Here is a 13,312-nt window from a genome sequence, read left to right as displayed (position 1 = left end):
GGGTGTTGTTCCCCCTCTCCCCCCATATATCTCCAAAGGGAGACAGCTGCTAGAGGGCATTGTTTGCTGGGCTGGTTCTGGAAGGCCCAGCGAGCAGTGAAGAAAACCCTCTTGCTGTCTGATGCTGAGATGATGATGATGTTGTTGTAAGCCAAGAAGCTTTTATAGCCTCTCAGCCCTCGCCTGTAAAGTCCAGCGCCGCTCATAAAACATGCAGAGGCCCGGCATTACTGTAACGTTCTCCAAAGGGACCTGAAAGGCGACTGTACAGTTAGTGATTATTACACTTCCTGAGCAAAACTCTTCTCTGCAAACCACATATAGCTCCTTGTAGGGTTCCATGCAGCACGCAAGGCCATTAATTCACGCCCAGCTGATGAACTTAATTTTGTTCCCTGCTGAGAAAATGACAGCTTAGAGGCAACTTGGCCTTATTACGGAGTGGAGGTTTTATCTTTTTATTGTTTTGCTGTGTGGTTTTTGGAAGTGTGTGTAACATGCTAGCCATCTCGTGATTTATGCCTGTTCCTGGGTACAGCCATGGGGCCACCGCCAGTGATTTCATTGTAGGGGGGACCTCACTAGTTTCACCTGCTGCAGTCTCCTGGACAGCCACTGGTTTGTTTGACTAGGAAGCGGAAAGGCCGAGGTAGGAGCCCTGCTTTCTTTTAACTCTTTCATTACTCTGTCAGATGGGAAGCTCTGTGTGTTTGGCTCCCGAACCCTTTTGCTTTGCTTAGGAAACGTTGGGGTTGCTGTAGAATTAACCCGAATTCTAATAATACCCTGGCCCCAAGCAACGCTGGGTCTATGGCAAATCTGTATTGAGCTTCTCTTGAATGAGCCAGACCTCTGTAAACGCGATAAGAACTGGGATGCATAGTTACCAGGGACCCCCATAACAATTAAACTAAAGCTTTTCTCTGGCAAACCAAGTAACTTGTGGATTGTGAGGCTAGAATTTGGCTGGGAACATCCTTGCTCCGAAAGGCAGAGCACTCTCTTCCCAGGGCTCGGCATCCCTCCACGGGAATCCTGCCATCCTCCCAGAGTTGGTTCAGAAATGCTTGATTTCCTCCCTCCCAGCCCCCCTGATTCTGCCTGGAAGGCAAAGTGGATTCCCCGCCCTCTGATGAAGGGATTGAAGAGAGGGCCACCACGTCTGGTGGGGTCACCTTTGAAAGGATGCTGGTTGGTGATGTGCTGAAAGTGACACAGCCACGTGTTGGGAAAGGGACAGCTCGCTTGAATCGGTTTTCTCTGTTGGGCAAAGAGGGGAGCGCACATCTTCCCCTCGCCCATGCCTCGCAGCCACGCTCCACTGGGAGAAAAACTTGCCTGCCAATCGGCATCTTTCCATTGGCTTCACCGGGCAGTGACTCTGGCCCTACATCTTCCCAGGGAAGGGGAACTAGGGCTCAGTGCATTAGCGAGGCTGCGTGACCTGCAGTGTCCACCATTGCTTCAGGCCCCTTTTCTTCCTGTGATATTTACTTAACCAAAGCAACCTTGAAAACCACCCAGATCTGAAATAGTTTCACAACCTGGCACAGTGCTCTAGGGCAAAGAGTCCAAGTCTGTCAGCTGTTCCAGCCGGGCTTCCCACACGGGCATGGATCATGTATTGTTCGTCTATTTCACAACTTGCATAAGACCGGCACAGCTGAAACTGTGGCAGTCTCTCTTTCCCATGAATTCATCTGGTAACAAACGGCACCAGTTCCAGGGAGGGGGAGGAGAACATTGAAAAATGTTTACAGAATTAATTCCCCAAAGGAAATTTGCGGGAGGGGTGGAGAAGTGTGTTTTTGTGATAGAGAAAGTAAATATTTCCGAGTTCATTGGACAGAAAATGCTCTGTGTGATTTCATCTCCCAAAAGCTGGAAAACAATCTGATTCCCTCCTCTGTTTTTCCTCTGAAGCCGTGGTTCTCAAACATTTCCATAGTGTGGGCTGCTGCTGAGAGCGGCTTATGGGCGGCACCTACATTCCCATTTCATAGATTGAGGCCAGAGGGGACCATTTGAACATCTGGCCTGACTTCTTGTACAACACAGGCCAGAGAATTCCACCCACCCACCTCGCTATTGATCCCAGTAACTTGGGTTTGATTACAGCAGATCTTTCAAAAGGGCATCCAGCCTTCCAGACAAGGCATGAAGAGGCAGGGAGTTTGCCACTGTCCTTGGAAGTTTGTTCCAATGGTGAATCACCCACACGGTTAAAAATCTGTGCCCTATCTGTGATCCCCTCCCATTCGGTCCCGTTACATCCCTGTGCCAGCTGCAGCAATTGTTCTTGTGAAGAAGTAACATTAGGAAACTGTTTGATGGGCCTTTCCTGTCCTGAGTGTAGCCTAGCAGCTGGGAAAGAGGATCTCCACAGAGCCCCCGCGAACGCGCCACCGGCTGCTGCTGGTCCGGGAGCGCAGCTTGGGAACCAGAGCGCTCCGAGGGATTAGAAGTAGCTCAGTATCTGGAATTGTGGTGGCACCAACCTCAGAGAAGAGCGCAAGGTCAATGCCGCCATCTGGTGGTGGTTCATGGTAGCACACAGCTTTTGTCCCACGGCGTGACACTAGGTAAATTGCACTGTATGAAATGAGCTGTAGCTCACGAAAGCTTACGCTCAAATAAATTGGCTAGTCTCTCAGGTGCCACAAGTATGCCTTTTCTTTTTGCACTGTACTGTTTTTCTGTATCTTGATAACAAGAGAGTGATGGCTAGTAAAGAAAACTAGGCACTAACAATTGACTGAGGAGCTCAGAATTGCCTCCTAGACTCGTGTCACTCAGCTGGAGAAACAGGATTACAGCTGACAAAAGAATTGCCCTGATTCCTTCTATAGATTGACAGTGCAGCCATGTGTGACCTCATTCAATTAACTGTGCCATGCTTACAGTCCAGGACCCAGTTGTGGAGGGGGCGGAGGACAGCCGCGAGAAACCGAAGCTGCCAAATGAGAAGGTAGAGATGGAACAGCCGCAGATCAAGGTGCCCATGGACGTGCCCAAGAGAGACGAAGCGAAGGCCAAGCAGGAGGAGGAAGTGCAGCTCGACCGGCCTGACCAGGGTATCCCGGAGATGGGGTTGTTGGGGCTGGGAAGAGGGCAAGAGCTTTGGAGCTTGGAGGTGCAACTTGACATATTTGGAAGGGTTGGTTAGCAATATTATTGCAGGTAATTCACGATTCCATCCCCGTCCTGGCCCATTCCCTCCCTGGCCCAGCGTGGCTGCTCCTGTGGCTCGCTGGACATGCTTGCACGTGGCTAGGCAGCAAGGACTGCTCACTGGAAGGGGCGACACATATCAGAGCAGGAGGGTACACACGGGTATGACATGGATCTGCTGGGTGGAGTTGCCCCAAATCCCACCAGAGGGGCCCATTGACCTTCTCCCCTCCCCTTCTCCCCAGGGATCGCTTTACCTGTGGGAGAAGCCCATCGGCATGAGCCACCTGTCCCACATGACGCAGTTGTTGTAGATGAGGGGCAGGACCGTGAAGAATCCGAGGAGAACAAGCGTCCACCTGAAGAAGCCAATGCAAATCGGCTCAAGCCGGCCCTGGAGAAGGCTGCACAGCTGGATCCCAAGAGAGAGGAGCCCAACCTGGAACGAGGAAAGGAAGATGGGGCCCACAACCCACTCCAGAGAGAGTTTGACAGTCCCCTCAAGGACCTGAAGAATGCCCCAGAGGTGCGACGAGATGGCCGACTGCTGTACAAAGATCTGGAGCCAGGCAAGCAGGTGGTCGAGCCGAGGTCACTGGCTGTCCTCCCTGGGGGCGAGAAGAGAGCTGAGGCAAATCTCCAGCAGCCTGGGAACATTGCGGAAGCTGTGAAGTCTGTAGAGAAGGAAATCGACCCTGGTAAGTCATCTCCTGGGTGGCTCATCTGAGCAAATTCTCCTCTTGTCCCTCAATCCTCCCGCAGTGACTAGGTTAGGGGAGGGCAGCGATTGGTTATTCCTATCTACATTCCAGTGTTCCCTTTTAATTTCACAAGATTAGCATGTGCATATGCACAGCCCCTTCAGCAGCTGTTGGGGGAAACGAGGAATCTGGTGTCTTTGACAGCTACTATCATATCTGTCAAACAATTGTTTGCTAGCCTACTAAATGTCAGGTGTTGTGCTGTTGTTATGTGTCTCACAACTCACTGGGGATGTGGAGTTGGGAGATCTTGACAGGTAACACATTGCTAAGTGCCCATCTAAAAGCTAGCTAGGATGGTTCTTGCATTTTAATCGGCTAAGGTAGTTAGCATTGGCTCTCTGCCAGGAGTCTATAAGATTGTTAAATATTTTTTTATTACTTCCCTTGCAGTTGTCAGGTTGAACATAAAACGCGTTGGCTGGGGGCGGGGGACGCGGGACGGAGCGTGGAGATGTTTTTAGAGAACATCTGCCGCTTCTTCCTTTCCAACCAAAGACATGGGTGGGTGGGTCGGTCGGTCTGTCCGCAGGTGCGAAGGAGCTGCTCCCGCCAGACAGGCTGGATCCAATGCGGGCACAGCAACCAGAGCAGAGAGAGATCCGAAATGCTGAGGACAGGCCGCAGGAGGACACCGACAGCAAGCTGGAGGGTGAGTCTCCCCGTACGCCGGGTGCATGAAGTGGGGTTTAGCCTCCCCCCAGCTGCCGATCCCCCCGGGAGCCCGCCGTGTCGTTAGGCGGCGTGAAAGGGACAGTGAGAATGTACAGCCCAGACGGTTTGGTCGTGGTGGTTGGGATCATGTAACTTGAGGCCTGTGGTTCCTTTTGGCTTTTTGCTACCCGCCATTATGTGCAGGCACCCTCTGCCCTGGCACCGGAACCCTGATCCCGGCCGGGTGCCGAGGGGAGGCGCTGGAGAGCCTATGGGGCTGGGCCCGGCTCCCCGCTTCGGGGTTATGACCTGGCCCAGCCCTGTAACCCTCCGGAACTCCACTATGTACCACTGACGGGTGGGGACCCATTGCTTGGGAAAACGCAGCTATCAGGTCTAGTGGTTAGCGTCTGTCTCGAAGGGCTAAATATTCCAGGAGAGGATGGCATGTTTCAAAGCAAAACTTCTGCCAGCCCAGCTGGTGCTGTGACCCATGCTGGACTGTAGGCCCGGCTTTTCTGTCCTGGTTCTCTCTCCCCTTCCCCTTCTCCCCCCCCCCCCCCCACTCAATCTTAGAGTACAGAGCGAGGCCCCAGGGTGAACAAGAGCGAAGCCAGAATAAAACCACAGTGGGAAATGGCTGTGTGAACTCCACTGTGTGGAGCTACACATCCTTCACCTGATCTGCCTGTTCCCACCTGCGTGGCTGCATGCTAGCTCATGATACACGGTAGGTCAGCGAGGTTTAACTTCTCCAAGAGGAGAGTCCTGGCCTCCAGAATACCTGGCCGACGCTTCCCACCGCTGCCAGGGTTTGGAGCCTATGGCCTCTCAGCCGGCACAGCGGTGTACTGTTGTGTAGTCAGGGTCGTGCGCGCTGCCTCCAAAGGCACATCCTCCTGTGACAGACCAACCGACACACACCAGTCTGCTCGAGCTAGCAGGGGGTCAGGTGGGTTTGTACTCGGGTGACTAGCTAGAGCCACCACCCCGGCCGCTGTGGCCACACTGCTATTCTTAAGTGGGCTAGCACATGTCTGGCTCCCCGCACAGGGGAGCACGCTGCCAGCTGCAGTGTAGATAGACCCCGGAACATTCCTAGCTTCTGCCAATCTGGGATGGCAAAATCCAAGACTCAGACCCAGGGCTCGTGTCTGGTGGCTGGTCACCGCTGCGAGCGTCCAGTTGCTCACATTCTCGCCATGGTGGACTTGAGAGAGACTGACCGAGCCCCGGGAGCTCCTGTGAAACCTGTGCCCAGCAGATTACACCTGCGTTACTGGAAAAGACCAGATTCCCTGACGGCCAGAGAGCAGGTTAGCTGCAGGCCCTGTGAATTGCTGGATGACACTAGGCTACATCCAGGGATCTCTGTCGCGGGAACAGATCCTGCATACCAGGTGACACTGAACATGCCATATCCTGAGAGGCGGCATATATGCAGTGCGGGTGCGGGATACGAGTTTAGGTGGCTGTTTCTGCAGAGTCTTGTAGAATCTAGCATTCATCTGGTCCTCATCTGTCAGTTTCATGAAGGTGCCTTCCCCATGAAGGTGCCTCTAAAGGTTATTTGATGCTTCTGACTTGTTCATTTGCTTTAAAAACAAAACAAAACAAAAACCACAGTTTTCCTAATCTGTTTCTCTTCCTTACGCATCTCAATGGGCCTGAAACAGCTGAGATTAAAAAGCTAGTAGCAGGTATGGACCTCAAGGAATGACCATATCGAATTGTAAGGAGGATTTAAAATCCCAGGATTTAAGTGCAAATGAAAGAGTAGCATGCATGGCCTTTGTTCTTGTGAATGCATTGCATGAGCGTGTGTGTTAGCCTTCACCCCAGGCAGAGAGTCAGCACAGGGCCTGAGAGACTTAAGTGACACACAGTCCTTGGGGGCTTTAATGGCACGTAAGAGAGTGTTTGGGATGTGTCCCGTTCCTTTGTACAGAGCTGAATCCCTCACCTAAAGAAACAGGAAAACGTTGGTGCTCACAATCCTCCTGCACGGATGCCCCTTGCTGACCGTAACCTCTCTCTGGGCTCTCCTTCCCCAGCTCCTGAATTGCGGCCCCTCCGGATGCCCAAGTCCTCTCCATTTCTTTGTTAAATTGCTTTTGATATTTTTTATCAGAGGTGTGTTAAGCCCCCCCAGAGCGATTCAGGGTCTGACACATTTTCCTCCACTCTCATTCAGATCAGAGGGAGTGTGACGGGGTAGCAGCCCAGCGGGGTTTTGGGTGTGTGAAAAGCTTGAGAGGAGTTACATAGACTTTTAAAAATCTCCATGAAAACAAGTTTGATTTGGCTTGAAACCTTCTCCTTCAGCATTGCTAACCATGCAGAGCTAGTGGAGTGCAGCCCCCAGAAAGTGAGAGTAGAAAGGACTTCTGTTTGCACTGCTGAGCAAAGTGCTGAAAGTAAACAGACATGGGGGGAAGGAAACTGCACTCCTCCAGTGATTTCACTTCCCCCGCCCATAATGGAGCTTTTGTAAACGGGAATATTCCAAAGTCACTGCTTGTTTTATAGCATTCTGCTGTGCACTGAACATATTCCCCTTTAGTCACCTTGTGGGTTATTAGCAGGACAACTTCCCTTTTTAATTTAAATGGCATTTTACAGGCTGTTAATCATTGCCATGAATTCCTTTGGGCGCAATATTCTGGAAACTCCCAGAGAGCTTTGGAGAAATGCCACTAGGCATGTCGGGGGTGGGGCAAAAGCACAGGACAGGTCTGCACTGTACAGTATATGCAGTGGTGCATGTCCTAAGCAGAAAGATGTTGTAATGTCTCCCTACAGACAGGGTGTCTGCATGTTTTGCCCATTGCATGTAGCTTGCACAGTGCCTGGCTCAAATCAAGTCTGTGTTGCTAGGCCCTGACTTCTGAGCACTAAACGAACTCATATATTCAAATAGTAACAGTGTGTTCTCCATGCCTTCCCCCAGTGTGTGTGTTTGTGCAGAGCTAGCGAGCAGGGTTTCGTCGTGGTTTAACGTACAGTCTTCTGATACGTTATGCTGCGTCCTCTACTGGCATGTTTGTGAGCACCAGTTTACTGCACCTAGGTCACTTCAGATTTCATTGGATGAAATTTACTCCAGTTCAGACTGGCAATCTATTCCCTCTACCCTCTCCTGCCCTCTCCACAAAGCTGTAAAGTGGCTCACGCAGCCTTTAACACCATGACAGCTAAACCTGAGCACAGCCCCTGGGTCATGCCGTGTGTTAGACTGCGGTGGTGCTGGGTCTTTCAGAGCCTGTGCCTGCTGTCAGACGTCGCTCACCTGATTAGGATAAAAGCAGGGGTCAGGTCTGGGTAAAGAAGAGGGGCATTTCCCCAGCCCATGTCCATTTGAGAGGCTAGAATCGGATGCCGCGCATTGGAGGCTTTGCAGATACTCCATGTCCGGGTGTGAATGCTCTGGTAGGCTCCCTGGGCTGGGCTCCCTCTCAGTAGGGTTCAGATGAACTGCTGGACTCCTGGGCATTGGCTCCCACTCAGCAGAAGGCCCCAGAATGATATGTCTTTGCTCAACGGTAGCTAGGAGTAAATGTTCTAGGCCCACTAAAGTGGATGAATTCTCTCCAGGGTTCCAAGCTAGAACTGCCATATTAAGCCCCTGCAGAGGTAATCGCAGACCCTGAGAGCAGTCAGAACTGCCTATCTATCCATCAGCCCCTTTGGGGATTATAGAAGGGTTTTAAAAAGCAGAAGTCCTCTTGTTTTGATTCTATTTAGCTGTTGATTGTCCCTTATCTCTGTACCACCTTGCTTCAGAGACCTCTCCCCTTCCAGGATAAATACAAGTGCACTGGTCGGTCTTACGCTGAGTCTCCTGGCCTTTTGTGTGAAAAGCAACCTCCAAAACATTGCCCATGGTAGCTTCTGCCACTCTCTGCTCTGGGGGTGCAGGTTAGCTGCAGAGCCCTTAGCTTTCCTTTTGAAGAAGTTGTATGTGGGAGGGGGAGGGGAGCGATCAGACAGCCCTGTCCTGTGGTGGCGGTCACCTTCACCCTACACACACACACGTATTTGCGTCCGGCTGCTGTGAGCTTTCAGCTCTCCTGTCGAGTGGAGGATCTCCGTGCTGCTGCTAAGAGGGCCTCTTCCCATGTCCTTGCTCCCCCGATTGCAGTGGGACTTCTCCGAGGAGTGAGGAAGGGAATTGCAGTCGGGCTACGGTCAAGAAGTATGACAGCAAAACACGGGTCACAGATATGGAAGAGGGTCTCCTGTGGCCCGTGGAGAAGGATAGCTATTGAAATGAATCGTTACTTGGTTAGACTATGTGCAAGCGTTATTTTTGGGGGGAGAAGCATGTACCCACCTATCCCTCTCCTCCCAATAACCACACTAAGTGTGAGGAGCTGTTCTGCCGCTCCCAGCAAGCTTCATTTTCTTCTCTTTTCCCCCCGCCCCCTGGTGTGTTTTGTTTTTTTTTTCACATTAGAAGCTGGGAAGACAAAGGTGCTTGATCATGCCGTCCTGCTGCAAGTGATTAAAGAACAGCAGGTGCAGCAAAAGCAGCTACTAGACCAGCAGGCGAAACTGCTCGCTGTGATTGAAGAGCAGCATAAGGAAATGCACCAGCAGAGGCAGGAGGAGGGAGGTGATGAGAAGCCAAAGCAAGGTAAGGCCGGGGCTAGAGAACACCTGCCACGCTCTGGGGTTGGCACGTTGGCAGGTGCACTGTGGAGAGGGGAGAACTGCTGTTGGGCATGCACTAAAAAAGAGCTTTCATTTATTTTTCTGCAGCAGAAATACCACAGGAGCCTGGTCTGCCTCTTGCAAAGAGCAAAGAGGAAGAGGGCCAAGATGGTAAAGCAGATGTTGCTGCAAAGCACCTCCCTAAGGAGATACTGGAGCCTCCTCAGCCAGGGCCTGGCAATCAGCTTGGTAACTTAGCAGAGCGACACCAAGGGAATGTGGATGATCTGGAAGAGGCTGGGCACAGACCTAGAATGAAGTTTCCAGTTCAAGTCAGTGTAGCTGGGCCTAAAATTCCTGAGGCTCTTCCTAAGGGTGGGAAGGTCCCACAACACAAGGCGAACAAAGTTGTTAAAAACTCTCTAGAGAACTTAGGGGATCCACTTCACAGCGATGATTCACAACATGCTAATGATGTCAGACATGCAGTCCAGGCAGCAGGAAACCATCCAGAGAAGCCCGCAGCCAAGGAACTGGGGGGAGGCCATGAAGCCAAAGCCGTGGGAGATGACCAAGAGAAGAAGAAGAGTGCCCTGGAAGCTGGAGAGGTGTTGGCAGGAGCAGTCGCTGACACCCAGAGAGAGCTGCCAAGGGCGGTCAAAGCTCAGGAGGCAGCAGGGAAGGGTCCAGAACTAGCAAATAAAGAGGAGCCCAAAGATCTGGAACTTCCAGTGGACTCTTCAAATAAACTGCAAGTGGTGGAGAACGTGCAGCATAAACAGGAGCATCCAGGAACGGGAAATGACGACCAGGCCGATGGAGCTGGCAGCAAACAGCAGCAGGTCGATCAGGCTGGCAAAGTGGAGGCTAAGAAAGAAGTTCTCCGGGGAAAGGCAGTGGATGTGGAGCAGGATCCTCAGGGAAGCCACTTGAACAAGCAAAAGGTCCTGGATGAAAAACTTCTCAAAGATCCTGCTGAGAAGAATGCCTTTGAGAACGACGTTGCCTTAAAGCGTGAGAAGGGAGCAGCGCCCCCTGCGGATCAGAAACCAGACCAGGAGAATATCAAACCAAACCGGGACCTGAAACTGCAGGCTGACTTGGACCTCCGGAGAAGGAGACGGGACCTGCCGCCTCGCCTGGAGGAGGAGACTGAGGCGAGGGAAGGAGTCATCATTGGTCTCAACCCCCTTCCAGATGTGAAAGTGAACGACCTCCGCAGCGCCCTGGAGACGCGATTAAACCAGGCAGCGGAAGGCATCCAGCAAGTGGTTCACAGTCGGCAGATCAAACAAATGGCAGAGGAGGAGGTGTGATGAGACCCGGCCTTGCTGTATTGGTGGTGAAGCCGTTATCACTCCTAACGTGTGCAGCAAGCGACCATGTGGACTCCAGTTGCATACGCAACTGCTGACAATCTAACCCAGCAGCACTTCACTTGGACTGGGTACCAACATTCTGACCTCAGACTACTCTCTCCATGGAATTGGGGGCTGCCACGGCCCATTCATTTACTTCAGTGTTAACGTCCTGCCCGTGTTTGTCATTGGGGTGACTGGAGAGTCAGTGACCCGGAAAGAGAAGCTCCGACTGCCCTCTGGCTTTCGAAGGTCCTCCCCATTCCCAAAGGATCTGTTCTGTTTGGTTCATGTTGAATTGCCTCGTCCATCCTGCCCCAATTTCCCCATTCAGTATCGAGGCACATCCCGGGCTGCTCAAACCATCTCCTTGTAAATGTTTCCCAGTAAGTGCATTGAGTTGCTTAGTCCAACTTATCTGGGCCTCGAGAAGGGGAGCTCACCATGGCTCCACTTCTCCTGGAATGTTGCAGTCTGTGTTGAAAATACGTCCGCTAGGACTGGGTTAGCCAATTGTTGGGGTACGTTTTTCTCAATGGGAAGCCATTCCGTCAGCCTTACGTGGTTGGGTTGAAGTTTGTGCTAGGAATATCAGTGTAGTTAATGTAAGATGCTGCCTTAAACAGGCACAACGGCTACTGTTGTGCTGTCTCTTCTACCCAGGGATCATTCAGTTGGCCACATACTAGCAATAATGAAGAGCTTTACCTTCTTCTCTTCCTTGGATGTTACGTTTCAGATTGTGCTTTTAACTACGGGCGTATTCCTGCCCAAAGTGCATTAAGGGGCTTGTGCTGGGAACTGCAGACTCCCTTCTTCCCCTCTCAAAACAGCTTGAGATTTGCGGCAAGTAGCAGCAGATATCAGGGAATGAAACTGAGTGATTTTGAAGGGACAGGTTGTCTCAGAATTGTACCTACCTCTCTTCTCCCTTTGCAGAGTTCATGTAATGTTTGGTATAGTTGTATCCCCCAGAGCAATTCTTCAACATGTGATTAAATCCATTGAGGTCGGTAATCAAGATTCTTGGGTAATGTATACATGAGCAGAGGAAGGAAACGCTTAAGAGAATTGGTTTGTTTCAAGAGTCGGGGATCAGTAGTAAATTTTAAGGTATGGTAAATGAGATTGCCAAATGTAAGAAAAAAATCCCCAAGCTTTCACTAGAATGATTGAATTTCACCCTGCCAGGGGCCTGTAGACCTCAGCAGTGTCAGGTTTTTTTATACTGGAGTCCTTTGGTAACTCCTCCTCATTTAGTTCATATCAGATTAACCTCTTGGGAACGGGAACTATGTAACTGTTGGGATGAGGGCTGGTTACCAAGCGAGAGAAACTCTAGGGGGGTGACTCTTCCTTCAGACTAGAGAACTCTGAGCTCCTAAAAGGGAAGAAGAGTATTGGGACTTGTCTTTAAAGTCAGCCAATTATCTGAAGTGCTTAAATCTCTGTGGCAGCTGTCTGTCTTCAGGAGGGGCATTTGCAGACAGGATTGCCATAGCTGGAGTTCCTCCATTACTCTGTCTCAATTAACCCATATCTGGTACATGCTGCTCTGGGGCAGGAGGCCCTAAAATGGCCTCCGTGGGATTGCTGGCGTTTGTGAAAGTCAGATGCAGGTCAGACACTCGGCTGCTGGTCCCAAGCTTTCAGTGCAGTAGTCTTCTCTGCTAGTGGCCAAAGCTAGAGTCTGCCCCCTGCTGCAGCTATAAAGGAGCTCTGGGGGTGGGAACCAAATACTCCCCCTGCTTGCACCTAGCTTGTGTACAGGTATCTCCCCTGGCCTGTCAGCTTTGTGTTGTGAACCTGCCTGGCACAGGGAGCACTGTTTCTCTTATACCATGCGAGCAGCAGTTTAGGGTGACCATGTGCTGCTGTTGAGGTGCCTGCCGACCACAAAGGGACCAAAGATAATTCTGACATGCCTCAGCACCTGGATCTGGCCAATATTGATGAATTTTTGTTGTGAATGAGAGATTCCCAGCTGGACAAAAGCAGGGAACTTCATTACCTCTCCATGCTAGGACCAGCTTGTATCTGCAGTGCTCAGGGGAATGGCGGAGGAGTGGCCAAGCCAGGCAAATCAATAAAATAAGTTAAAGCATTCTGATCTGACCTCTTCTTGCTGTAACGAGCAACATTAAGCTGCTCTTGGCCCTCGGGGGACAGTTTCTGCTGTCTGGGATGGGAGTGGTGCAACTGAAGCCCTGCATGTGCTCTGTACTTATCCTTAAGGAAACTGCTCATTCTGGTATCTCCCCTGCCAGGTAAGTATCCCCCTGCCATTGCTGCAGCTAGTGGCTGGAGAAAATAAGCAAGGCTCCTCCTTGCTGTGAGGGAAGGGAGGGTCTCCCTATGTGCCCTGAAATGGGAGATTTCATGAAGTGCCACTTGGATTGTTTAGCTTCAGGGTGACTGCAGTGTGAAGTGGGGTGCAGCTTCCAGCAGGCTCATGCCCCAAGCAGCGACAAGGATCAAACCTGCTCTTAGAGTGCTTTTCATTAGCTAGCACCTCCCTTCCTTCTATCAAGCTGCAACTTGGATTTACTCATCCTAGTACCCCGCATTTCCTCCCTAGCGCTATGCTTAACCCTCTAAACTTAAACAGTGTCCTTATGCTACTTCAAGGGCCCTGGCAGCCTTGAGGTTAACATGACCCATTGGCCTGAGCTGGGATGAGGAGCGTACACTGCCAACCACTGAAGCGGAGCTGAG

The 13,312-nt window shown here is 51.3% G+C and overlaps 1 protein-coding gene across 4 annotated transcripts in view; it reads left to right on the top strand.

Annotated features, from left to right (window-relative positions):
• SLC38A10 (solute carrier family 38 member 10) overlaps positions 1–12,703 on the top strand; it is a 47,313-nt gene extending 34,610 nt beyond the window's left edge. For 2 of the 4 annotated variants that reach the window (XM_073310956.2, XM_073310959.2), the window contains 5 exons: positions 2,904–3,074; positions 3,417–3,869; positions 4,465–4,584; positions 9,043–9,222; positions 9,348–12,703. In XM_073310956.2, coding sequence (XP_073167057.1) covers positions 2,904–3,074; positions 3,417–3,869; positions 4,465–4,584; positions 9,043–9,222; positions 9,348–10,555 — 2,132 coding nt within the window. In that variant the 3' untranslated portion in view covers positions 10,556–12,703. The remainder of the gene's footprint in view (positions 1–2,903; positions 3,075–3,416; positions 3,870–4,464; positions 4,585–9,042; positions 9,223–9,347) is intronic. The other 2 variants (XM_073310957.2, XM_073310958.2) reach the window with 2 other exon arrangements.
• The last annotated feature ends 609 nt before the right edge of the window (positions 12,704–13,312 follow it).

The sequence above is a fragment of the Lepidochelys kempii genome, chromosome 14 (assembly GCF_965140285.1).
Source record: "Lepidochelys kempii isolate rLepKem1 chromosome 14, rLepKem1.hap1, whole genome shotgun sequence".
Classification (NCBI taxonomy): Eukaryota; Metazoa; Chordata; order Testudines; family Cheloniidae; genus Lepidochelys; species Lepidochelys kempii.
This window is presented reverse-complemented; position numbering and strand designations above follow the sequence as displayed.